This window comes from Notechis scutatus, chromosome 1 (genome assembly GCF_049901735.1).
Source record: "Notechis scutatus isolate UNSWTSFEM ecotype Mainland chromosome 1, rNotScu1.2, whole genome shotgun sequence".
NCBI classification, from domain to species: domain Eukaryota; kingdom Metazoa; phylum Chordata; class Lepidosauria; order Squamata; family Elapidae; genus Notechis; species Notechis scutatus.
In genome coordinates, this window is record NC_142009.1 from 143,797,842 (window position 1) to 143,824,793 (window position 26,952).

General features: G+C 40.1%; 1 protein-coding gene across 3 annotated transcripts in view; it reads right to left on the minus strand.

The window, feature by feature from the left end:
- The window catches only part of ATP7B (ATPase copper transporting beta), a 41,447-nt gene extending 15,342 nt beyond the window's left edge, over positions 1-26,105 (minus strand). Inside the window, exons 1-15 of one of the 3 annotated variants that reach the window (XM_087947509.1) lie at positions 25,586-26,105; positions 22,331-23,552; positions 20,536-20,778; positions 19,985-20,148; positions 19,071-19,232; positions 16,452-16,528; positions 15,705-15,879; positions 15,329-15,562; positions 13,162-13,253; positions 10,730-10,857; positions 9,373-9,527; positions 7,066-7,200; positions 4,247-4,441; positions 2,911-3,096; positions 836-977 (exon numbers count right to left, since the gene is read on the minus strand). In XM_087947509.1, coding sequence (XP_087803635.1) covers positions 836-977; positions 2,911-3,096; positions 4,247-4,441; positions 7,066-7,200; positions 9,373-9,527; positions 10,730-10,857; positions 13,162-13,253; positions 15,329-15,562; positions 15,705-15,879; positions 16,452-16,528; positions 19,071-19,232; positions 19,985-20,148; positions 20,536-20,778; positions 22,331-23,552; positions 25,586-25,801 — 3,526 coding nt within the window. In that variant the 5' untranslated portion in view covers positions 25,802-26,105. Of the gene's footprint in view, positions 1-826; positions 978-2,910; positions 3,097-4,246; positions 4,442-7,065; positions 7,201-9,372; positions 9,528-10,729; positions 10,858-13,161; positions 13,254-15,328; positions 15,563-15,704; positions 15,880-16,451; positions 16,529-19,070; positions 19,233-19,984; positions 20,149-20,535; positions 20,779-22,330; positions 23,553-24,289; positions 24,399-25,585 lie in introns of those variants that run through there. The other 2 variants (XM_087947502.1, XM_087947519.1) reach the window with 2 other exon arrangements.
- Between the last annotated feature and the right edge of the window lie 847 nt (positions 26,106-26,952).

Sequence of the window (26,952 nt, forward strand, 5' to 3'; positions counted from 1 at the left end):
TTGATGTTGCCTTTTGCCATCAGTCGACTTTTTAGTGCCTGATCCCTGAGGCCTAGGACCACGCGGTCTCGGAGGACATCGTCCAGGTCCCGGAACTCGCACATCCCCCTAGGTCCCGCAAGGCGCTATGAAGTCGCTGATGCTCTCGTCCTGCCTCTGGTTCCGCCGATAGAACTCATCCCGCCGGATGAGGATGGGCACAGCGGGGCGTAGTGGTTCGAAGGAGTGGCTCGAGATCGGCCCAGTCCATTTCCTTCACATCCTCGGGCTTGCGAGGGCTTTGGCCATCTTAAACACTGCGGGCCCGCAGTGTGTGAGAAACGACCCTTTTCTTTTGCCCGTTCGCATCCTTCAAATTGCTAGTTTCGAGGAACATTAGGAATCTATCCGTGTACGATTCCCAGTCCTCGGTAGCTGGGTTGAAGGGTGCTGGTGGGGTCATGCTGGCCATCTCGTCGGTCTTTGTCTTCCTCGGGACACGTGCTCGGTGGTTATTCTCTGTATCCCACCTTCGTCGCCAGTGTCGTGTCCGTCGCGGGAAGGAAGCTCGGAGTCAGTGACTTGGTTTCAGCTCTTTATTGGCTCCGGATCCAGCTTAAGCTTGGAGGGAAAGACTGCGGCTTTTATTTCCGAGCGCGCGGCCGTGGCCAATGGCAACGCTTAATCTCCCGCGATTAGTTTCCACCAATCGCGGGGATTCGCAACGGCCAATCAGTGCGGCTCGCTCGACCAATCCGGTCGCCGCGCGCTTTAGCCAATCGCGACGCGGGGCTACGAGTATGTAAATTGACTGTACAGAACACAAACCTTCATTTATAAACAGCACCTTGCTTACCTCTTTCTTTGGGGAGTGGAATCTGATCTTTAACACCTTTATCACCCAATAAGGTTTCAATGCTGCTAACGTTACAGCTTATTCCACATCCAGGAACTGTCTGAAAATCTTTACAGTATCCAAGGATCTCTGTGCCAAGTTCCTGCAAAAATATGTATTTTAAACATCAGTTTGAAGCAGCAAAATGCTTCATTGCCATGCACAAATAGAAACACTTAAAACCATAAGAAGTTTTCAAAAAAGCTTTTTTGAAATGGTGAGGATGTGAATGTAAAACGTGCCTGAAGTTAATATATGTATCTATTTTCTGGAATAATAGCTTCCCCAAATTTAAACTTGAAAAACATGTACAAAATGAAGTGTACTTTAAATTCAAATTATGTCTCTCACTATACTACCTCAATTTTAAGTCAAATCAGTACTACAAACTGGCTTGAAGAATGTTTTACAATTAAAAATAAAAGAGTTTGTCATAGATGTTCCGAACTTGGCTGAAATGTCATGAGTTCCCTCAAAGCAAAAGTAGTCCTTCTCTTTTTTTTAAAAAAAAAAGTAGCTATAGCTTTGAGGGATATTTACCTTGCTTAGGTCTGTTTGACAGTACTACGAAATTATGGCCCTTATGAGGTTATTGAAGTGCAACACTTGGTAACCCAGCCAGGATAGCCAATAGCAAGGGATACTGGGAACTCTGATTCTGTCTTTTTTAGAGAACTTTCATCACTCCATTTTAGATCAAGTTTGGCAGCTTTGTCCCTTCAAATACTGAAGTCCCTCTTCTTTCAGGCTATTATCCTGAGCCAACCAAACAGGAATTGGGTGGGAGTTCATATCCAAGGGGTTTCCGGTGATGCACATGTTCCTGGCTCCACTCAGCTCAGGAGTGACAATGATCTGGCCATAAGAAGGGAGCTTCCTCAAGTAGTGGTATAAAGATGTATTTTTTTCTTATTATACCTACCAAATGATTGTAGGATAGATTTGAGATGATAATATGAACTGTCATAAAACAAATTAAATAAAATATGGATTATTTCGTAAAACATGAATGAATAATAGTATAATCAAATGATTGATTAACAATGATATTAATGTATTTAATATTTGATTGAAAATATGAGAATATATACAATGTAATTGTAATTGAAGACTACGAAATGGAAGCACAAAACAATTTGTAAACCAACCGACACACTGTATGGATATATATGGAAGATAGCTTGATGTTTTTATGTTTTGTTTGTCTATGTTTGTCTTAAAAAACAATAAAAAAATTTCCAAAAAAAAAAAGCAGTGGTGCTGACTCTGAAGAAACCAATCCTAGGAAAAAGAACTGCCATTTTTCCCAAAAGAGTTGGGGAGAAGGGAGGTATTACCATCTCACTTCCTAACTTTCTGTTCTCTAAACCAGTGGCCCCCAACCTTTTTTGTACCACGGACCGGTACCAGCATCACAAAATGATCCACGGACCGGTACCGGCATCAGCATGCACGACCAAGGCAAGGCGAGCCGAGCGACCGGCCAGCCAGCCATCCCCCACTTCTCCCCGCCCCCTTCAACTCCTCCTTTGTACCTTCTCGCAGTCGATGGGCTTTTCGGGCTCTTTCTTAATCTCTTCCTGAGTAACGCGAGACTCCACTGCCATTGGGACGGCTCTTCGTTCGAAGCCGCCCCCCCTCTTTGACGAAACTAAGGCGCGAGGATTCCTTCAGCACCCAAACGCTGCTTTCCATCCAACCGACGACCGACAAGCTCACCCGGAAGCACTTTCTCAAGCGCCGTTGAAACAAGATGGCGGCGCCCAAGCAAAGTAGGCGGCCCGGTACAAAATGATCCACGGACCGGTACCGGTCCGGGGCCTGGTGGTTGGGGACCCCTACTCTAAACTGTTCAATTTTCTGATATTTATTGTCACTATAAGACATCAGTGCAGTTTCTTCGGCCTCATTCAAGGTATTTAAGGCAACTTGTGTTTTATATAAGATTTAACAATCGAACCATTTTAGAGCTTGTTAAATGCCAAGACAGAAATTTCTACCCAAAGCAGGACTGAATGTCAGTGAAAAGAACGCACCTCTTTGCAATACCGAGTGACAGCCATTCCTAAAGGATGCTCACTGCTGGCTTCGGCAGTACCAACAAGAACAAGGAACTTCTTCAGAGGTAGGGTAGCTTCTGTGTCTCCTAGCAACAGAACGCGCATGACTCTGGGAACACCGTAAGTCAGGGTTCCGGTTTTATCAAACATCACTGTCTTCACCTGGAAGAAATCACACTGACAAGTGTTGGCTTTGCTAATTTGAAACATCCAAAGTATAGTTCCTTCGTAACAGAGAGGATAGGCTTGTTCCAGTGGGTGGGTTTCAAACAGTTTTCCTATCGGTCCGGTGTGAGCAAGCGCACTTCGCGCACTCACCAAACACATACTTTGTGCATGCGCAGGTTTTGCAATTCACCTTCTGCTGCAAGCCCTGTGTGTAAAACAACTGACGCGTGGCAATCGGTTGTTCCGTGCAAAGCAGCTGAGGTTGAAAAGCAGGAAATAAAGGTCAGTCTAGAGACGGGGCCGGTGGGAGGGCCCAGCAGCTGATCGTTGGAGCGAACCAATTCGCTCACAGATGATTATCGAAACTACCAGTTCGGCTGAACCAGTAGAATACCACCACTGGCTTGCTCATAGGATAGGGCATATTGTAAGAAAAGTAGTCCGAGGCTTTGGCAGGATAGTACCTTCGTTCTTTCTTGGGAAAGGTGCTTCTTTTTATGGATGGTAAATGTGCCATCTTAATTAGTAATTAATTAATTATAATTAATCTAATTTTTTGAAGCACACAAATTGACCTATTTTCAAAATGTTAAGTTACTGTTCCTCTTTCAATGTTGAGCAATTTATTTAGTAAATTCTCAGTTTTTCATGTTTTGTTAGGTAAAGTCTCTTTCAAGTCAAACTTGAATCATTGACATATCCATGGGGTTTTCTTGGCTACCTACAAAAACAGTTTGTCCCAACCTTCCTTGAAGAAGTATCCGACTTTGTTAGCGCCATTAGTAATATTATTTGACAGATCTGCTAATGTCATAAATGCAAATCAATCTTTAGTTCTGACAAAATTTCACATTTTGGTCCTTGAGTGCTAAACCAAAGGACAGGAGCAGAATAACTATTTCTCTCTCTGAAGACCAAAACCTGGAACTATTCCCTATGTAAAACTTGAATTCTGGACATGTCAATTAAGCTGCCCATTAAGACAGCAATTAATCACCTCTGAAAGCATTTTAGTGACTACTAATCAGTAGTATGGAGAGGAACACACAGTAAGCCTGCTTTCTGGTTTGTTTAAAAAGACAGTGGCAGAAGTCATAATAGATTGCTTCCAGTTTAGGACTAATAGTCATAAATTAATATTAACCTTGTGTGCCATTTCCAGGGGTTTCCCACCTTTGATTAGAATACCATTCCGAGCAGCAACTCCAGTGCCCACCATCACAGCAGTTGGAGTAGCCAGGCCCAAAGAACAAGGACATGCAATGCATAGCACTGTGATGGAAGTCTGGAAGGCAAACCGTAGGATAATTTCCGCTTTTGAGATGTTTTTGTTGTGATGCTAGAAGGAAAGCAAGAAATATTTATTTGCAAGAGATATCTAGTTATTGGGAATCTTTTATATTAACATCATTACGCACAAATATGCTCTCACATATCTTTGTGCTCTGTTTTTGAAGATAAATCATTATATGCAAAAATTTAGTCCCTCTACCAATTTAAGTTGAAGCTGCTTTCATAGTACTGTACTCCTCCATATAAAAATCTTCTATCAATTGTATTTAATTGCCTAGTCAGTATACATTTTCTTCTCTAGTACTTACCGTATTTGCCGGCGTATAAGACGACTTTTTTGCCCCGAAAAACATGCCTCCAAGTGGGGGGTCGTCTTATACGCCGGTATATCCACTGCCGGCTTCGGAGGCTTGTTGGACGCAGCGAAGGCGCCTCTGGCTTCCTGGATCCCCTGCGTCGCTTCCGCTTCATCCCGCTCGCCTCGCTCCGCCCGAGGCTGCAGCCTTACTGCTCTTCCCACGGCCCCTGGCACTCTGCCCTGCCGCTGCAGCCCCGGGATTTCTGGAGGGCGTTTCCAGTGGTGGTGGGGGTCGTCTTATACGCCGGGTCGTCTTATACGCCGGCAAATACGGTAAATCTAATCATTTCCACTTTGTTCCAGTCCTTAATTATCCTGCTTATCAGTTGTTGTTTTTTAAAGCAGCATTTGGGGTATTTGAAGATCACAAATTAAAAACCTAAAACATTGTAAGATGACAAATTTCCAAATATCATTCTGTTTAATGTCATGACTTCTGTTCTCTTTGGCAACCCAAACTAAACAAGGCTCTGTAACTGTATAAAGTAACAGTAGAATAAAAACATCAGCTTTTGCCCAAATAATATTTGTCTATTGATCAGATTAATTCACATAGTAATATTTGTTCGCTATATTAATGTGAGAGAAAAAGAACAAATGCATGTCCTGACACTGAGATGCTACAACAAATGGGTAGAAGTAAAAAAATGTTCAAATGAATTGTTCTGCATTCCTTTCTCAAATGAGATAGCTAAGATCTCAAGAAACCCATTTGCCTTTCTCCTCTTTTTGATTCCTAGAGGAATAGAATAGAATAGAATAGAATAGAATAGAATAGAATAGAATAGAATAGAATAGAATAGAATAATGGAGTTGGAAGGGACCTTGGAGGTCTTCTAGTCCAACCCCCTGCTTAGGCAGGAAACCTTACACCACTTCAGACAAATGGTTACCCACAGGGGTGGGATTCAATTTTTTTAACAACCAGTTCTGTGGGTGTGGCTTAGTTGGTGGGCATGGCTTGGTGGTAATGTGACTGGCTGGGTGTGGCCAACTCAACATTACTCACATCGAGGCACGCATCTCCTCGCCTGGCTTCTCATGACTGTGGGGATGATGCAACAGTCGTAAGTGTGAAAAATAGTCATAAGTCACTTTTTTCAGTGCCATTGTAACTTTGAATGGTCACTCCACACAAGCAAAGTACCAGCAAAGGAGGGGAAAAAAACTCCAGAGAAGTTCCTGAGACAGGAAGTCTAGTCCTGCCAAGAATGTAATAAGGGTTAACGGAGAGGCAGTTTCTGTAAGCAACACCAGAATGTTTCCTTCCTGCCTTCCTTACAGGATTAGGCCAGTAATTTCTTCTAACGAACTGCTTAGAATGTTAACAACCGGTTGTAGCGAATAGGTGCAAACCTGTAGAATCCCACCCCTGGTTATCCAACATCTTTTTAAAAACTTCCAGTGTTGGAGCATTCATAACTTCTGGAGGTAAGTTGTTCCACTGATTAATTGTTCTGATTGTCAGGAAATTTATCCTTAGTTCTAAGGTTGCTTCTCTCCTTGATTAGTTTCCATCCATTGCTTCTTGTCCTGCGCTCAGGTGCTTTGGAGAATAGCTTGACTCTCTCTTTTTTGTGGCAGCCCCTGAGATATTGGAACATTGCTATCATGTCTCCCCTAATCCTTCTTTTCATTAAACTAGACGTACCTAAAGAAACTGCATTGAAAATCAATATCAAAAAAGAAAGAACATCTGAAAATGCCTTTAATAGATTTAATAGATAAATTTGACAATTGTCTGGGTCCTGGATTTCATACTGAATCTGGAATCACTGAATTGGGTTTCCTGGGATCTTAAAGTGTGCAAAAATATTTTTGAATAATTGCAAAAGAAAGACAGAGGTATGTACACATATACAAACACGTGTACAAATCTCTGAGTGGTTCTTTTCTACCTAATTCTTCTTGGGTATTCTCAACATATTTATATCTTTTATAGTCTCCTACCATATGAGGAGAATATAGGACACCCTATAGACTCCCGTAGGGAGTCTCCCTGAAAAGTTATGAGTTGCTATTGTTCACTTGTAATTCTTACTAATGCATGTTGAAGGCAGAGGTGGTATTCAGCAGGTTCTGACCAGTTTTGGAGAACCAGTAGCGGAAAATTTGAGTAGTTTGGAGAACTGGCAAATACCACCTCTGACTGGAGATTTTATAGCATTCTTCCCCTGCCATGCTCCCCCAAGCCATGCCCACAGAACTGGTAGTAAAAAAAATTGAATCCTACCATTGGTTGAAGCCACTTTAAAAATTATGTGGAATAGTATGATATAAGTAATTACAATAATTAAATAAACAGTACTTACAGAAAAATATTTCAGTACAACATCAAACTGTATAAATCCAATTACAATCCATGCTATCAGGGTTGCTGTTGAAATTATTATGATAAATGGAACAAAATAACCACTAAATCTGTCAGCTAGTTGCTGGATGGGTGCCTGCAAATCAGAAAAAAAATAGATCCTTATGAGTGCACAATATTAAAAAAATACATACACTTATCAAATTCAGTATTTTACAAATGCATCTGGTTGAAAGAAATACAGATTTTCCCCATATCTCTCACCTCTGATTAAAATGCCATTAGTGAATTAACTGAAATTTGTCTCTTGAAAGCACTGAAGAAATGCTTTTAGCTTGCTATTGAAACAAGAGGATCTATTTCTATCGAAGCATGTTCAGGACTCTAAGGACAAAAGCAATCTATAGAAGGTGTTTCAATCAATAGTTCTGTGATGACAAGGTCCCTGGCCCAGCAGCTGCAACTGCACATTATCTTTCTGCAGTAATAGCAATAGCACTAGCACTTAGATTTACATACCGTTTCACAGTGCTTTACAGCCCTCTCTAAGCGGCTTACAGAGTCAGCGTATTGCCCCCCAAAATCTGGGTCCTCATTTTGCCCACCTTGGAAGAATGAGTCATCCTTGAGCTGGTCAGGATTGAATTGCCAAACTGCTGGCAGCCAGCAATCAGCAGGAATAGCCTGCAATACTGCATTCTAACCACTGCACCATTACGGTTCATAATGGACTTCTGCGGTTTCCTACCGTGTTTCTCCAACAATACACCCCCCCAATAGGAAGACCCAGCATGTTTTCTAGGCATAAAATGAAATTAAGCCCCTCCCCCCCAAATTTAGGCCTAGTTTAAAACATGCAAAATTGGTGGGGGGGAGGCGGGGGGAACTTGCCATTAGGAGTGCCCGGCGGGCAGCTACGCCTCACCATCAGCCGCTCCTAACACAGTGGAGAACGGAGGGCTCCCTTCCCCCTCCCTTACCCGGGTCAGCAGGCGGGCAGCGTCGGCGTGGATGTCTGGCAGCGTTTCAGCTGCTTCTCAGGCCTCCGTAGCTTCCATGGTTCCCACAGGTGCTGGCGCCTCTCTCGCCAGCTCCGTCTGCAACAACAGCGTCTGAGTCACTCCCGCTTTTCCCCTGTCCCCGTAGCAACAGGGGAAAAACAAGATTTTGAGGGTAACTGGGAGCACCGCGTGCTGCGTTTTGGTTTAATCCCAAGCGGCTGGGTGGGCGTGAGAAGAGCCGGCGAGTGTCTCTGCTGCTGTTATCCTTGGTGCTCCAGCCTTGGGCTCTGCAAGTTTGCAAAAGTCTCAGTGCGCAGCCCGTTCCTGCATTCCAAGCGCCCAGGCCGAGGTGCAGCTGTCCCTCTCTCGCCAGCGCCGTCTCCAATAACAGCGGCAGCAGCAGCGGGAACCGTGGAAGCATTTCAGCCGCTTCTCGGGTGGGGGAGCTGCCTCCGTAACTTCCACGGTTCCCGCCTGCTGCTGCCGCTGTTATTGGAGACGGCGCTGGCGAGAGAGGGGCAGCTGCACCTCGGCCTGGGCGCTTGAATGCAGGAACGGGCTGCGCACTGAGACTTTTGCAAACTTGCAGAGCCCAAGGCTGGAGCACCAAGGATAACAGCAGCAGAGACACTCGCTCGGCTCTTCTCACGCCCACCCAGCTGCTCGGGATTAAACCAAAACGCAGCGCGCAGCGCTCTGAGGTACCTCAAAATCTTTTTTTCCCTGTTGTTACGGGGACGGGGGGAAAGCGGGAGTGACTCAGACGCTGTTGTTGGAGATGGCGCTGGTGCGGGGGGGGGGGAATTAATTCACCCCCGAAAAGACGTCCTAGCCATTTTTCGGGGCTCAAAAAAAAAATAAGGCCCGGCCTTATTTTGTGAGAAACACGGTATCTCTTGGCCCATTATAACAGATGCTTTCCTTACTGGTTCCCTGATCCAGCAGGACAACTAATCCATAGAATCAGGTTGGAGAAAATCATGTAAGCAGCCATCTGATCTAATCCAATTGAACACAGGTTAAGGATTTTTTGGTGAAACTGAGCACAGAAAATAAACCAAGTGGGGCGATTCAGTGGATTGGATTTAGGACTGTCTTCCTGGATCAGGTGACCCCCAAAGGCTGGTAGAAGCTGGGATTCAGAAGATCTCAGATGGAGAAAGATAGGGAAAGAACTTTGAGAAATGTTTTAGGAGAGTGGGTTTTAGTTTTATACATTAAGGTTCTAGAGTATTTCCAGTGACTTGGACACCCAGGTCAGCATATGAATTCCAATGCCCCCCGCCCCACAACACTGTTAGTTTTACCTTTGACATCTGAGCTTCCTCAACTAGTTTCACAATTTGTGCCAGGGTGGTATCAGAGCCAACATGGGTTGCCTTTATGAGCACAGAGCCATGTGCATTGAGAGAACCTGCAATAACCACGCTGCCAGGTTTTTTAGTGACTGGCATGGCTTCTCCTATAAATGTAAGTTAATCCACCAATATGTTTTAATAGCATTTCATACACATTGCGGCAGTTACAAAAAAATAAAATAGAGGTGCATTAAGATATACCCTCAATTTTGAAGAAAGCCACACCTCAGTGGAAAGTAATAAGATCAAGGAGCAGATGACCTGTGACTGTTCTTTGGTGAAACTGAATCCTAGCCAGCCAACAATAACTCTTTGTTCTCTTTCTATGCTATTTTCTTCCCCATGGCAACCTTGCATGTCATTCTCAAAAATTAAGCCACTCAAGCAGCAAAACCCTTTATTCAGAAACTGATGAGTCCTTGTTTGCTTTCCAAAATCATTTTATTAAATTGTTTCTGCGAACAGGAGAAAAAAAATTGAATTCCAGAGAATGCCTTCACATATATCTTGTACATAGTGAACATCACTGCACCAGAGGGTGTAGGTGTAGAGCAGCGGAGGATAGAAAAACGTTTGCTAATGGAGGTCATTTTGTGATTTCACCCAATTATTAATAAGATCCAAAAGTATCTATCGGGGTTAAAGGGATCCCCTTCCTAATTTTGGTTCTCTTCGGGCACCAAAACTACTGGGATTCTTTCCAAATAATTCTTTGGGCCACTATATGTGGCTGAGGCAACATAGATAGAAGTCCAACTTGAGGTTCAGAGGTAAAACTGCCTTCGAACTGTGATAAGTCCTTTAGCACATCCATATAAGGTTTTCTTTTTTAATGTACTAGAACAGAAATGGTTCACCTTTCTATCTTCTGAGATCTCTTTTTTATTTCCAGCTCTATCTTAAACCCTTCGACTTCCACTATGGTTCCCCCATTCTAGTGCTAACTAAACTGGGCTTATCCAGTTTAGCCTTCTAATCAGTCAAGATCAGCTAGATCAGGGGTGTCCAACCTTGCAACTTTAAGCCTTGGAGGACTTCAACTCCCAGAATGCCCCCAGAATGGGGCATTCTGGGAGTTGAAGTCCACAAGTCTTAAAGTTGCTGAGGTTGGACACCCCTGAGGTAGATCATGTGTTACCTTTTTAGGTGCTACCTAGCCCTGATATATTTCATCTCTCCCGCCCACGCCCACTGATCTTCTTGCATAACTGCAACTCTGTCAACTCATAAAGCATCCCTATGTCTGTGAACCCTGACAAACTCTTTGGAAAGGTAAATTATTTATTCTTTAAAAGTAAGGAATTACCTGTTATAAGAGACTCATCGGCCATAGAACTGCCTTCAATCACTTTTCCATCAACTGGAAATTTTCCACCAGGGACCACTTTTACAATATCTCCTCGCTGAACTAATTCTACAGGAATTTGCTCTTCTCTGTAAGATAAAGCTCACAGTTAAAATTCAATGCAACTTCCCCTCCCCCCTCAATCTTGCTTTTTTCAGGCAAAAAAAAAAAAAATATCCCACTGACTTAATAAAGGTAAATATACAAAGATAAATATAAAAAAGCCACATATTATATGTCAGTTGTTTTAATATTCTAAAACTATTTTATATATATATGACTGCAAGATTATAGTATTGAAGTAAGGTCAGGGATATCAGCTTCATCTCTACTTTCAACTTCAGAAACCCCCCCGGGTGACTCTGGGCTAGTCACTCTTTCAGCCCAACCTATCTCACTGAGCTATTGAAGGGAAACCTAGAGAAGAAATGCTATATATTCACTTGAGCTCTTGGAGGGCACTTAGCTAATCTAATAAATAAATAGATTTCAGTATTCTGGGAAATCTGAATTCTTTCTGACCATTACCACATTTATTGTCCCAAGATATTTATTCTACATCTTACTCAAGTAATGTGTGGCATTGCAAAGCAGGTATTTACTCATCTCTGGTCAACTGACTTTTCAAGACAGAATAAAACTAAACACAATCATTTATTTAAATTTTATGTATAGTAATTACTATTACATTACATTTCCATCAAAAATAACTCTCAGCAATGAGTTAGAACAAATATATAAAAAACAACAAGCATAACATTCCACATATACTTCAAAAAAAATTCAGCCATATATACATCTACTTCAAAAATGGGGAAATTATTAAAATTGAATTTAAATGTTTTCAGTCTGATATATACAATGCAGACATTGTTAAATCCTTTGAGTGCTAAGATTAACATATTTGTTATAATAAATATATTCCTTGTAATAACAGTTAAATAAAAGCGAGATGGCCTTTTTGGAAAAAACAAAGAGTAAATAAAGAACGTACTTCACTTATTTTATAAGTCCAGCTCTACAAAGGCAGAGCTATTCAGATTTACATGGTAATGCTGAATGTTTGTAGGAATGACATTCAATATGACCAATGAGAAAATCCTTCTAAACATCTAAAATTTTCACATATCACATTAGAAAATAAAAGGATTAATCTTTGGCCCATTAAATAAGAATTTTTACTCCAAGTCAGTTTTTGTTGCTTGTCAAAATCCAGTAATTGTTGTTTTCAGGTTGCAGTATTTTTCAAACCTGGCAGTTTTTAAGATGTGTAGACTTCAACTTCCAGCCAATATTCCCCAGTTCACTCATTTTAAAGATGCCGGGTTTGAAAAAGACTGCCTTACTTACTATACAAAGCAATTTTCGATTTATGACCATTTGATCAGTGACCATTCAAAAATACTATGGCGCTGGACAAGGGGACATATGATCCTCTCCCAAAGTTCCAACTTTGGGGAGGAGATCGAATTATTGCAATGCCCCCAGTACACAAAAAATCCAGGCTCTTCACAGTGTGCCCGTTAGGCCAGGAAGCTAGCTAGGAACACTGGCACGTAGAAACCCTACTGTGAGCAAGAGGCCACTGCCAACTAGGCCCACTCTCTTAGAAGGCTCGGGCCTTCCAGAGGTGGGTATTCAGCAGGTTCTGACCAGTTCTGGAGAACTGGTAGCGGAAATTTTGAGTAGTTCGGAGAACCAGCAAACACCACCTCTGACTGGAGATTTTACAGTATCCTTTCCCCTGCCACGCCCACCAAGCCACGCCCACAGAACCGGTAGTAAAAAAAATTGAACCCCACCACTGGGGCCTTCTCACTATTCAACTGCACAGCTCTGCTTACCTTCTCTTTCTATATAACTGAATTCAGGGTGCAGCTATTGTAGAAAGCTAGCTAATGTTTCCAAAGGGCCTCAGAAACTTTGCAAAACCAGCCCTCAGCCGGAACAAGCCTTCTAGGAGTGGTGGGAAGAATTGAAGGCCCACACACAAGTGGGTGCTTAACGACTGCAATAACTCAGAATCCATATTGTGGGCTCAGTTGTGATAGTAAGTTGAGGACTACCTGTTTCCATACTAATTGTAGTAGTTAGGGAGAGAATCCAAAAGGAGGAAAAAATTGCTTTAGACTTGTTCTTGTTATTGGATGGTGAAGGGATCATTAATTTCAAAGGAGAGTTTTTCGGCACAATTCCATTTAGCTATTTAATTTACATACAGCAGTTTCTAACAGATGAATCAGAACTACAGTATGTTTCAGTGTACCCTCAAAATCAGTTACATCCACTACAATGAATTTACAGCCATCACTTCCATATTACTTTTCAAAGTTATTAAAAGAAATGAAAATATTGCTGCATAAAAAAGCAAAACATTTGTACCGATGACGTACCTGATTATGCAACCGTCAGCTCCACGTGTCACTACAACAGCTTCTGTAGCTTGAAGAGAAATTAATTTAGCAAGTGCTTCAGATGTTTTACTCTGAAATAGAGACAGATGTATGTAGGTAGCCTTCACAATATACTTGTGCTGCTTCCAGTTTAATTTTACATGATGTATTCTAAATATTGGCATACACTCCACTGTTACTAATTGAAGAGCAGAGTAATGATGTATTCTAAATATTGATATACACTCCACTGTTACTAATGCAAAAGCAGAGTGGAATGAAAGCTATTCTAAAAGGAGGGCCTAGATGCTAGAACTAAGAATTACATTCCACTAGTTATGCACTATGCGGAAGCATTAATATTTTAGAGAATGCAAGCCAAAACACCATTATTTTGAAATACACAATCAGCACCTCTGGGAAATGCCTTTTTCTGGCAAACCTTTCACTGCTATTTCTTGACTAGATGCCTATATTAGAACTTGATTTGTTTGCTCTTTTTCCCCCTTCTCTCATAGGGTAACTGCCCTTTATAACCACTGCTGCTTTTCTTTCATAACATAATGGAGCACATGAGACTTATTTCTATGCAGTCCCAAAGCACATTAAATCACTTCACCAAGCTTGTACTTTTGTGTGCAATCAAAATATGCCTTGGGGGAAAAATTAAGAAAAGAGAACAATTGAATCTTTTCACCACACTATGCTAATGCACTTGATAAATACACTGAAAAAACTATATTGTTTTTTTTTTTACTATTATTCCAGAGACCTTCATGTGGAATTCACATATCATCATACTCTTGCATCTTGAGAGGTAGCTTGAACTAAAATGATCCAGCCAATCAAGATAATAAGTGAACTTCATGGTCAATGGAAAATTAAATCCAATTCAGTTGCTCAACATACAGAACCAGATCAATATTACTCTGAGTAACTGAAAGATTGGGCAAACAAAATCTGATGCTATGAATGCCTTTTTTTTCTTACCAAATTAAGATGCAGCAGGAGCAGTGGTGGGGTTCAATTTTTTTTACTGCTGGTTTTGTGGGTGTGGCTTGGTGGGCGTGGCAGGGGAAGGATACTATAAAATCTCCAGTCAGAGGTGATATTTTCCGGTTCTCCAAACTACTCAAAATTTCCGCTACCGGTTCTCCAGAACTGGTCAGAACCTGCTGAATACCACCTCTGAGCAGGAGGTTACAAAGGCAAGGGACTTCTTCCTAGTGGAGGTTGCTGGTAGAAAGTTTGTCCTAGAGAAACTCACTTGTCATTTATATTAAATGATATAATTTGAATAAACTGCAAAGAGTCATCTATCTCAATGGTTCTCAGCCTGTGATCCGTGGACCATTGGGAGGCTGAGATATCATCACAGGGTGTCCTCAAAGGCTTGAAAAAATGTTATGATTTAAATCTTGAGTTAAGTCTTGGGGGTCTGTGGCCATGGTTCATGGCCACAAAAGGTATTTAAAGGGGGTCCGTGGTGAAGAAAAGGTAGACGACCATTGATCTATCTTGTTTATCTTTGTCAATTATACTGGCTTGCATATTTCCACCTCTGATTGCTTTTATGTAAGTCTTCTGACTATTTTTATTCTACTGTCATTTTAATAATTGTACGCTAAGCTGAACATTTTAAGGACATGGTGCAAGTTTCTAAGAACCTGTATAAAGTGGTAGGCAGCCATGTTTGTTTGAGATTTTCAGAGGAAGTTGCAGGGGATATGCTGATAGCAGAAATGGATGGGGTCCAGTTTTATTCATTTATTTCATTTGTTGCAGTCAAAAGGCCAGCACTAAGAAGACAATTTATATTTAATCCTTAAAAAATAAAATTAAAAGTAGAAATTAAAAGAATTAAAGTTGAGGCATTAATAAGTGATTGCCCAGTCATACTCAACACTGAGCAGGCTTTCGGAAATGGAAATTGTGACACATTTGCAATCTTGTATGTATATGGTGTACAATACATTATCCACCAGCAAATATCTCATATCTAAAGATATATGAACATTGGCAATGAGGTCATTTAGCAAGTCATCACATGACCAGACCTGATTTTACCACCACTTTTACCAATGTTGTTAAACAGATCACTGCTGACATGAAGAAAATCATGTGGTTGCTAAGTAAATCTGGCCTTTAGCCTTCAAGAAATACTAACCTTTGCTATGTGTTCGAGCCATCTCCCAAGGGCTATGAATACAAACAGCATTGGCGGGGTATCAAAAAATGTGATGGGACTCTGTTCAGCCTTTTCAATAACTGCAACTATCAAAATGGTACATGAATAGATATAAGCAGTTGATGTGGCCATTACTATCAGGACGTCCATATTGGCCATTTTATGCTTTAATGACTTGTAGGCTTGGACATAGAAGTACCATCCACCCAGGAACTGGAAGGAAGTGAGAGAAAGAGAGGAGCAATTAGTTTTCCAACATGTCCTGTCTAGATGTCTCAAAAGAACTTTTAAAAGATTTATAGGTAATTATATAATGGGAGATGTTAAAAACAGAGTATTTAAAGAATCTCCATACCTGAACCAAAGTACAAAGTACAAAGAAGATCAGGTTTAGAATAGACAGTCCAGGAATCAGGTTTTGCTCCAACACCATTGATTCATGATGGTCACCAATTGGTAATAACATATACACCATTAAGACCATAACTGGAATACCAAATACCAAGCTACATAAGAACGATTTCTTCCATCTGCAATGGCAGAGAATCCACACTGTTAGAAGATAAAGCTTTCCTCACAACTTGATTGACAAAAGCAAATTATACCACATTTACTCCTACCTTGTCATCAGATTGGATACAAATCAGCTCTGAACATGGATTGGCGTGCTTCTATATTTTTCTATATTGCGGGACCCCTATATGTGTGCAGAGCTACAATATTTGCCTTGCAGCAATCTGGATGACCATTAGCAAAAAGTCACCTGGAGTTTTTGCAATTCAGCTGTGATAGCCCATACATCCAGAGAAGTGTGAAACAAAGGAAATGAAGACTATAGTAAAAGGCATAGTGTGCGGTTGGCCAATCAGATCAGAAACAATTCATTTAGAAGTTATTCATGAAAAATGAGAAATGTGCCCATTTCACCACTCCACCTGCAATTCCATCATAGAGTTGGCAACTAAGAATTCCTCAATCTGTAACATTTTAATGACTGCAGGGAGAAGAAAATGTGTTTTTCAGTGGGCGGACATCTAATTGGAGAGGAATATCCTTGGAGTATTTGTTTACAAAATATTCTTTGGTTGGCAGATCTACTCACTGTTGGATTTCCTGTTTATGATCCAAGTTATGATCTTTTGGATCTCTTTTAGCCAAAGATGCTTGAAAACCAATTCCCTTTATAACAAAAAGCAAATAAATACCATTACAAAAACAAATGCAAACAATTATTAGATGATTATGTTACACTATAAATGGTACTTTATTAATTACCAGAGCTGCTTTTGTAATGAGAGGTTTAAAAAAAAGGTAAGCCTTAATTTTCACTCATGGTGAATACCATTCAATGTCCAAATACGGCAGGTTTTGCTGATTAGGAATTTGGAAAGTGTAACCCGATAAGGTAGTCCTCAATTTATGACCACAACTGAGTCCTGAATTTAGGCTGTAAGTTAGTGAGATGCAAATATGACTGCCTTGCTCAATGACCACAATCTTGGCTCTCCCTGTTGCATCGTTAAACAACCATGAAGATTGCTAAGCAGACAGAGTGAAAGAACTGCCTGCTGAAGGAGGGCAGGCAGCTTCCCCAGCTCCATTTTATTTATTTATTTGATTTGTCAATTGCTTATAAGATAATAGGTATAAGTATAAGCATAGTTATGAATACATGAAATGGGTACATATAAGAAAAATAAAAGAAACAATAGGACAGGGATGGTAGGCACAATGGTGCGCTTATGCACGCCTCCTACAGACCTTTTAGGAAAGGGGTGAGATCAATAGTAGACAGTCTAAGGCTAAAGTTTTTGGGGTTTGGGGAAGAAACCACAGAGTCAGGTAGAGTATTCCAGACATTGACCACTCTGTTGCTGAAGTCGTATTTCCTGCAATCAAGTTTGGTGCGGTTAACCTTGAGTTTGTATCTGTTGTGTGCTCTTATATTGTTATGATTGAAGCTGAAGTATTCATTGACAAGTAGGACATTGCAATGTATGATTTTATATACTATACTTAGATGGGACCGAAGGCGGCGTAGTTCTAGGTTTTCTAGGTCTAGAATTTCAAGTCTAGTGGCATAAGGTGTTCTACAACGAGTAGAGGAGTGGAGAACTCTTCTTGTGCAGAAGGGAACTGCAGCACTGGGCTGGAGAAAAGAAGCCCAGATGACAAAGATCTGACCTTCCTTGCTCTACCAATGGACTTCTTCACCCGATCTCTTTGAGAGCAAAAGCGCTTCCTGACAGATTAATTTCCCCCCGCTGAGGGCGGAGTTTCTCCGCTAGGTAGGAGAGGAACTGCAGTACTGGACCGGAGAAAAGAAGCTCAGATCATCAAGATTAGACCTTCTTTGCTCTAGCCCAGTACTGCAATTTGTGAGGCTGGGTAAAGAAGTCTATTTGTGAAGGAACTTTTTCAACCAGCCTCCCTGAGAGCAAAAATGCTGTTTGCCAAAGAAACTCTGCCCTCCTCAGATGAAATCAATCAATCAATCAGACAGCAGGCTTTTGCTTTTGTTTTTTGCTCTCAAAGAGGCCGGGTGAAGTAGTCCTTCCAATGTTGACTATTTGGAAAAGCCAGCAGGGAAGATTCCACATGGTGTTCACATGATTTGGGGGGAGTCTGGCAACCTGCTATAAGTGCAAATGGCTGGCCAAGTGCCCAGATTGCAATCATGTGACCGTGGGGGCCCTGCAACAGCTGTAAGTTTAGGCTGCAGGTTATAAGTCCTTCATTCAGTGCCATCATCGTATTGAACAGTTGCTAATGAGTGGTTGTTAGGTCACGACTATCTGTGTATCTGGTAGATGCCGGGTTAGGGAAGATTACCATATCGATTTGCAACTTTCTAAAAAAATGCACAACAGCACAAAAGTTGCTAATAGTCTTCTGATATCAATCATTCATCTAGGCAAGGGGGTGGGGAACGATGGCCCTTTTATGACTTGCGAACTTCAACTCTCAGAATTCCTGAGCCAGCTGTGCTGAGTTGAAGTCCACAACTCATAAAAGGGGCATCATTCCTTACCCTTGATCTAGGCAATCCAGTTGAGATTTACTACCTTCCAAGGCCTCTGGAGACTAGTTGTTGCTCCTTAGGGGGATGAGTATCTGTATATCTTGGAGATGCTAGGTTAGAGAAGACTACCTTATTGATTTGCAACTTACTAACAAGTGCAAAATAACGCAAAAGTTGCCAGTGATCTTCTAATATCAATCATTCATCTAGGCAATCCAGTTGAGATTTATCAACTTTTCCAAGGCCTGGGAACTGCGTAGCTATTGCAGCAGTCTCCCCTAAACATCCCAGAAGTGAATTCTCCCTGAATTTTCATTGTTATAGAAATGGTTAGTTTATATTATTATAGAAAAGTAAAACGTTGGATTTTGATGTTAATGCTTTATTCTACTGCAACAGAGGGAGTTGGAAATCAACACTGTTTTTTTTCTTTTCTCCCTCCCCCCCTCACTTCCCCCCCTCTCCTCCCCACTGTGTCCTCCTATTTGCTTTTGTATTTTTATATTTTATTCTATAATCTAATAAAAATGTTTAAAGACTGCAACTTCCAGAATTCTCAACAACAGCTACACTGGATTGGGTACTCTGAGCATAAAAATTTGGAATGTGCCTGGACTGGGAAGATTAAATATGTCAATATTAATTAATATTAATTGATGACCATCTTGGCTCTTAGAAATGTTTGCTTTAATAGCTTACCTCAACAATTTTTATAATGTCTCGAGGACCAATTACTTCTGGATCATAACGAACACGGGCTTTTGAAGTGGCTAGGACTACAGATGCATAGAGAATGCCGGGGGTTTCAGTAAGCTTGGATTCAATGCTATGAACACATGAGCTACAAGTCATCCCTAGAATCTAAGCAAAATTTGAGTTAGTTGTCAGCACAAGAATCTGCTTTGGGCTGTCACATTGACCATTGCTCCATTGTATCTATATCTCCCATATTAAACAAAAAGACAAAAAGTACTAAGTTTCATTAGTGTGATACTTTACACAACCTCCTGAAGTTCCAGCTCAAGAGGGCATCTATAGAGGACAGAAAATGAAAGGGAAATACAGCCAATGAGAAGCCCAAGGGTGAACCTTAGCTTTCCCTAATTTAATGCTAAATCTCATCACATGCTAGCTGGGAGATGGGCTGGCAATATATTGGGGATTCTCAACTGTTATATTTGCCTTTCGTAAGAAATTTTGTAACAATTCTAACATTGCAAAGTAAGTACATTCCCTTTGTCAATCTTTTTTTCCTGGGAACATCTCAGATGCTCACATTTATCAGAAGTAGCTGGAATAAATGTAGAATTGTATGAATGTATGCAAATCTATCCAATTGGTATAATGCTTTAAAACTTTACAATGAAACAAATTAAAAGTACAAACACAGATGTACAGAAAACTATGGGTGTATAAAAGTACGACTTTAATGGTAAAGCTAATTGTGTAACCTGCATTTAAAATTTGCTGCTGGGATCCAACATTCAATGTTTCAAAAGTCATATGCATGAACCTAAAAGAAAGTACATTTATTCCTTGCTGAATATTCATATTTGCATTTTTCTGTTTAGGATCAATAAGAAGCTTCTAAGACTTAGTGTCATGGTGCTCACCTTGACATCTATGTTTCCATTTGTGCCAGCATAATCTTGTAAAACTGAAGCTTCAAAACCCAATTCCTCAATCAACTGGATTATTTCAAGAGGTTGAATTTTATCTGGCTTATATATTACTTCCACTTTCCCTGCCATCAAGGCAACAAGCACAGAGACTATTCCTGTAAAAACAAAGCTGCATCAAACAAATACATTCTTTCCCGTGACATACCTAACAGTCTGAACACAATGGTAGTACTCAGTCCAGCCTTAAAGTGTAATCTTTATTACTTAATCCAGTTACCATTTTAGGTAGCCTGATGTGAAAGTAGATCTTTCTCAAATCTATTGTCTTCCTTTTTAAGCAGATATATTTACAAGGCATGTCTAACACCAAATCAAAGTTATATTCATGTCATTGTTAAGTACTTAACATCTAAGGCTAGGTTCATTCCAATAGAGTTATTCACATAACAGTAAGATGCTAAGATAGCGCCTATAGTTATTTAGCAAGCTAAATAAGGAGAACCCAAATAACATAATGAAAAAAATGTGCCAAGCTATGTTACCATCTTTTTTTTGTAAATTCTTCTCAATGCTTGAAACACACGATGCACAATTCATGCCTTTTACAAGCAGGAAACATTTTTCAGTGTCCCTTTTACTGGACAATTCTGGAAAGTTAGTGCACAACTTCTTTTTTGGCAAAAATACATCTTCAGATGACAGTTCTGGGACTTTGGTTTTGAAGGAAACAGAGGTCATCTCACTCGGCTCTATACTTCCATCAGTAGGTTTTCCAATTACTGTATCTAAAATAAGATCAATATTGCATGAATATGTGGAGCAGAAGAAACGTTAGTTAATCATTATCCCAAAGTATTTTAGGTTGCTTTTGGAAGCATTGCCTTTCTTCCTAGCAGTACTATATTTCTGAAGTTAAATGAAGAATTTGAAACAAATACGTGTTGGAATGCCAATCCCAGATGGATTTTAATTTTCAAAAGATGAAAGATATGGAAACACTTCTGAGAGTTTTGAACTATTTAAAACATGGGCAGGCATTTGTGTGTGTGTGTGTGTGTGTGTGTGTGTGTGTGTTGAAGACCACAATCTATCAATGATAATTGATTGGGGGCTTTAGGATGGACAGAGCAAGCCATCTTAGGAAAAGAACATCCATTGTCTCTGATACCCTCCTTTTTCCTTTTCTTGAAAGCTTCTTCGTTCCTTTTTCCAAAACATAAGATTCTTATGAGACATGTAATTTCTGGTAAAACAAATTGTGAAATATTTATGCCAGTCAAGCCTACTTAGTATTTTGATGGAATACTACCTGAGAATATTAAGATTGTAGGGTAAACTGGAAAATCGGTTCAACGGCAAACCCATGCTAGGGAAAAATAAGACTCAGGGTTAGAGTTAGAGGCCAGGAAGTCACCAGGAGTAAATCTAAATATGTTTTTTTCAAACATTTTGCAATGTTAAAAGACAACAAGTTACAGTGATGTTATCCTGCACATGATGGATATTTCATCAGCAGCTCAGAATATGATTATTCTGAAATAACTCTACTGAATTTATGGATATGGCAAAGGAAGTCTGTGCTGGACATAGTTTTTGGCTTTCTACACAGGATATAGTTTTCTACAAAGTCTGGTGGGCTTAAAAACAGTAACATAAAAAATCAGTTTCTAGCTATTTCTGAAGGAACTGAGAATAAGTTTCTATTATCCAAGCATCCTTTTTGTCTTTCAAGGACAGATCTAACCCTGCAACTAAAAGAGAGGCAAATTTAATTCATTATTTTCATGGATGGAACTCATGAGTTCCACATTAATTGAAAGCTATAGTCAGTTCCTAACCTGGAGCTCAGCAATAGCAATATTTTTCTTCATTAAGTATCTAATATTTAAATACCATGGCACATCTGGTATTTAAGTATTAAAGCTCTGTATTTTACCAGTGTACAGAATCAGAGGTGGTATTCAGCAGGTTCTGACCAGTTCTGGAGAACCAGTAGCGGAAATTTTGAGTAGTTCGGAGAACCAGCAAATCCCACCTCTGACTGGAGATTTTTTCAGTATCCTTTCCCTGCCACGCCCCTCCCAAGCCACACCCACAGAACCGGTAGTAAATTTTTTTGAATCCCATCACTGTACAGAATGTACCCAATTCAAAAAGCCATGTACACATTTAGGATCTAACAGCTGTAACCCTAGGCCAGGGCTTATGAATTTGTGTTCCAAATGTTAACCCAATCAGAAGCAGCTCAAAATGTTTAAGCGTTTAAAATTCATCAGTTGACACAAGAGTTTTCATGCATCTTGATTCAACAGCAGCAAAAGCTGTATCATACAATACCTGTTAGGACAAAAGCATCAAATCCCATGTCTTCTATAGCAGCTCGTATCTCTTCCGAGTTGGTCATAATGGAATTGTAAGACACAACTGCGGTACCTTCAGTTAAAGATACAGAGATGCGCATCACCCCTTTCTTTTGGGATATGGAGCCTTTAATAGAATTTACACAAGAATTGCAGGTCATTCCATCAATTCTGAGGAGAGCTGTATTGCATCCATTTGCCCCCTGTACTTGGGAAAGGTGACTGAAAGAAGGTACGGAAGAGGCAGCAGTTGAGATAATTTGTCCATTTTGGCCTTCCACTCCACAAGAAAAAACTAGGTTAAAGTTACCAGAGGTAATGGCTTGGATGGCTTGCTGAAATGAAGGTGGAGTGATGAGCCTTTGGTCAAACCACACAGTAATCTTTTTTTCGTCCAGGGATACCCTGGTACCTTGTACTCCAGTCATCTCTGAAATTAAACCTTCCATATTGTTAACACGTGATCGGTCATGCATTCCTTCGATTTCTAGTACTGCAACGCATATACTGGATCCAATGCTGTCCCCAGTATTTCTGTCACCATTTTGTTCACTGGACATTTTTACATTTATCTGCTGTAAGCGTTCAACATCAATGAAACCTAGTTCCAAGGGGGCTTGCTTATCCTTTATGATGCATTCATATCCCAGGCCGTCTATGCTATTCTTTAGTTCTTCGGGCTTAATAATAAGGGGATAGTAAACAACGATAGCTTCTTGGTTGTTGAGGGCCACTTTGATTTTCTTCACCCCGTGTAATTTCCCAATATTTTCTTCAATAGCATGGACACAAGACTGACAGGTCATGCCTTCTATTTTCACCTTAATAACAGCTTCACTGGACCATTGGCCTGAAGTCTGGGTTGCCTCCACAACATTGGTGTCAAATCCCAGTTTTTTAATTTCCTGGCAGATTTGCTGAGAGCTTATTTCCAGTCCCGAATATTTTTCAGTTATTTGGCTTTGTTCAAGAGATTCCTTGACATTCACAATTCCTGATAGCTTGGAAATGTTGTCCTCTATGGATTGGATGTATTCTTGGCAAGTGATACCCGAAAGATCAATGGTAGTTGTGTTTAATTGAGAATGAAGAGAAGGTGAATGACCTGAATCCCCCTCGAAGCTTAGGTTGGTAAAAGCAAGTTTCTGCTTCATTGCCAAGGCTGATATGTGGCTAGATGAAAGGTGCTCAGGCACAGCCTGAAATGAAAGAAAATTTAAACCAAATATTAATTCTGCTGTTTTAATATATGGGATGAGGTAATAATCCTTTTGTGTAAGCTTGCTACTTATTTGTTAGGAATACTATCTTTAGACATTTCTAAAGTGAACAGTTGTGAATATGCTATTTGTAGTCTTTAAAAACAATATTTTTCTGTGCTCACAAATAATTGTTTAATTGAGAGATCACGTCTTTTCTTCCAAAAGTCAAACAAGAGGAATGTCCCTTAGCAAGAGCAGAGGACACTGAGAACAAAATACAATTTTCTGATCGTTTTATTTACACATGTCCCAATAATACTTGGGAGTGGGGAGAAGGACTTTTGGAATGTTAAGTGCATGTCTTTAGTGAAGTATTTCAGTGTTAAGGCTGCAATCCAAACATGGTACTGGGTTCATGTCTTGCACTGAGGTACAGTTTTGTTTCTTACCTAAGCCTCAGTTGCCAGGTTTACAAATGGTGCTAAAGCATAAACCATGATTAATAAAACATAAATTTATCAAACATACTAAAATATACTCAACCCTTCAATGACCAGGTTCTGACTGAACTCTTATAAAATCGGAGCGCCACATTAAATTAGACAGCCACCATCGTTCAAAGTATGTGCTTATGCTTCTAATCTAAACACAGTACAAAATCCTGGGCTTCTATTGGCTGAAAAACTGCTACTCAGAATAGAGTCTTCAGCACAGTTTCATTATGTTAGGCTTACCCATATTTTCCTGTTTAGTGAGCCAACGATTTAAGGAAAAAACCCGAACTTAAGAATTTAAAAAAAAAAAAGCCACATTGACCCAGGATGCTGAGAAAAATGGGGTGAAATGGGGAGATCCAATAAGTAGAGGTAATCCTCGATTTACAGCAGTTCATTTAGCGACTGTTTGAAGTTACAATGCCACTGAAAAAAGTGACTTATGACCGTTTTTCACTCTTACAACCACTGCAGCATCTCCATGATCACGTGAGCAAAATTCAGAAGCTTGGCAACCGACTCATATTTATGACAGTTGCAGAATCCTGGGGTCATGTGATCATCTTTTGTGATCTTCTTACAGGCAAAGTCAATGGGAAAGCCAGCTTTACTTAACAACCATATTACTAATTTAACCACTGCTGTTTCACTTAACAACTATGGCAAGAAAGGTCATAAAATGGGGCAAAACTCACTTAACAAATGCCTCACTTAACAATGGTCATAAGTGAAGGACTACATGTATTCTGCCCTAGACCTCTTGGAATCTGTCACAACAACAACAAAATTCTCCTGAAGACAGACTTACAAGACCGACAAGGAAAACATCAATTTATTTTGTCAATTGATTTTATTATCAGAATGTTTCAAATTAATTTCTTTAAAACAAGTGACAGGAAAGAACCAAAGCTAAGTGTAAAGTGATAAAACTAGGTACAGTTGAGTATTAGGTATGATCCAAGGCTTTTAAGAAAACTCTAACTATGTACCTACAGCTGCTTACACTGCTGCAGTTTATTGAACTGAGAATTATTGCTAGTGTCAATTTCCAATAATGAGCTTATCTGCAATTACAATTTGTCACTCTTTCCAAGCAATTACTATTATGAAAACCTTACATGCAGCCTAAGATTTGATACCCTGTAATAACCAAACTACTGGCTGATGCAGCTGCGGAAATGTTTTCTCCACCAATAAAAAAAGCAAACTTTATTTTTTTATTCTGGAGAGAAAAAGAGATAGTGCTGGCACATATTATATAACCATATTATACAACCATATATTATATAACCACAACCTTACAGAAACTGCTAGTAAACTGATTGTTTCAAGAGAAGCCACTGCATTCTCTCTGTAGAAGCACAGCTTACATTCATACCACAACTCGTAACTCCGCTGAGTTGCTCCATGAGGCACAGACATTGTACTTCAGCCTGAATTTCCCTTAAAAAAAAACCCCACTCCAAACACACAGCTCAAAGCACAGCATAGGTCCAGGTAGGTTAATCTGAATCCTTCCAGCCCCTGTACACTGACCTGTCTGTCACTGCTGTCCAGTGGTAAGTCCCTGAAGGAAGCGTCTTTCTCTTTTGGAAATGCATCCTTAGTTCTCACCATAGCTCCTTGCCTGCAACATTCATTCTCTTGCAATATACGCATGTTTTTAGAAGGCTGCCTTTTACCGAAATTAACCAGATTAATGTTTTTATGGTTCAGAGTTGCAACTGAGGACTGGCTTGTTCTCAGAGACATTCTTCTGTTTTCCTTTGCTTTTCTACCTCCTCATGGTACTGACCGCCAAATGAAAAAGTGTTGCTTGCTTCATTTAGTATTGCAAGAATTCCTCCTCCCCTGCCCTCTGTACTCTCTGGACAGTCAGATCGGTTAGATCACTGAGTGAACCTTTAGCCTTCTCCCATATCCATAGATTATGTTTCCACTGCACATGGTTACAAATAGGGTTTAATTTTTTCCCACCCATTGTCTGCCTCATACTCATTGAAAAATGGCATTTGATACGATTAATCTTTGTACACAGCTCTCCAGTGTCCTCAGCCAAGGTTGCCTTTCACAAGCTTGTCAAATATGGCCTGGGTGAGGAAATCCCATGTATAATTAACTTTTCCAGCCAAACCTTTTTTCATCTTCAATCAAAAGCATGTTCAAAACACTGGGATCCCATATTTAACGAGATCCGTTTTTAAACATGAAAAGGGTACAATACTTATTGAAGTTTTGTTGTGCGCCAGACAGAAAATGCGAGCTGTGTGATGAAAAATGATCAGTCCTACTAACAAATGCAGAAGGAACGAAAATATCAAGCAAGGGTACTTTATGAATTATATTTACTTAATAAAAAGGATCTGAGTAAATGTTATCTAGCTTTTCTTTCTTGCTGCAAGTTACTCCTATTTCACTGACATGACTTCTGAAGTCTGTGAGTCTCAGATCATGAATCTGTGGCAGTTTATTCTCCATATAGAATTCCATTTCACATTGTGTTTACTAAATGAATCGAATCAAGCTTGCTATTATTTCAAAATTCAATTGATATTTGCTTTCAATATTTCAATATGCTAACTAAAACACTACCGTCAGGCATCAAGCTCCCTAAAATCTTACCAAAACAAGCTTGCTTTGTCCATGCCACAACTTCAGCAAGGTTTCATTATACTTTTTTTAGGAGAGCCACAAGATAACTTTTCAGGAAATTCTTAACTATTTCCATTACTAAAGTATTGGTCCCAATTCTCTAATCAGTAAGCAGCTTCCTGGAGCAGCTTTGATTTATTTTATTTTTTTGAAGTAAAACTATGGCAGGTTTATTGGCATGTTGCACTGTAATGTTTGCAGTTATTTGCATATTCATAAGGTAAATATCAATGCAGACACACAAAATAGAA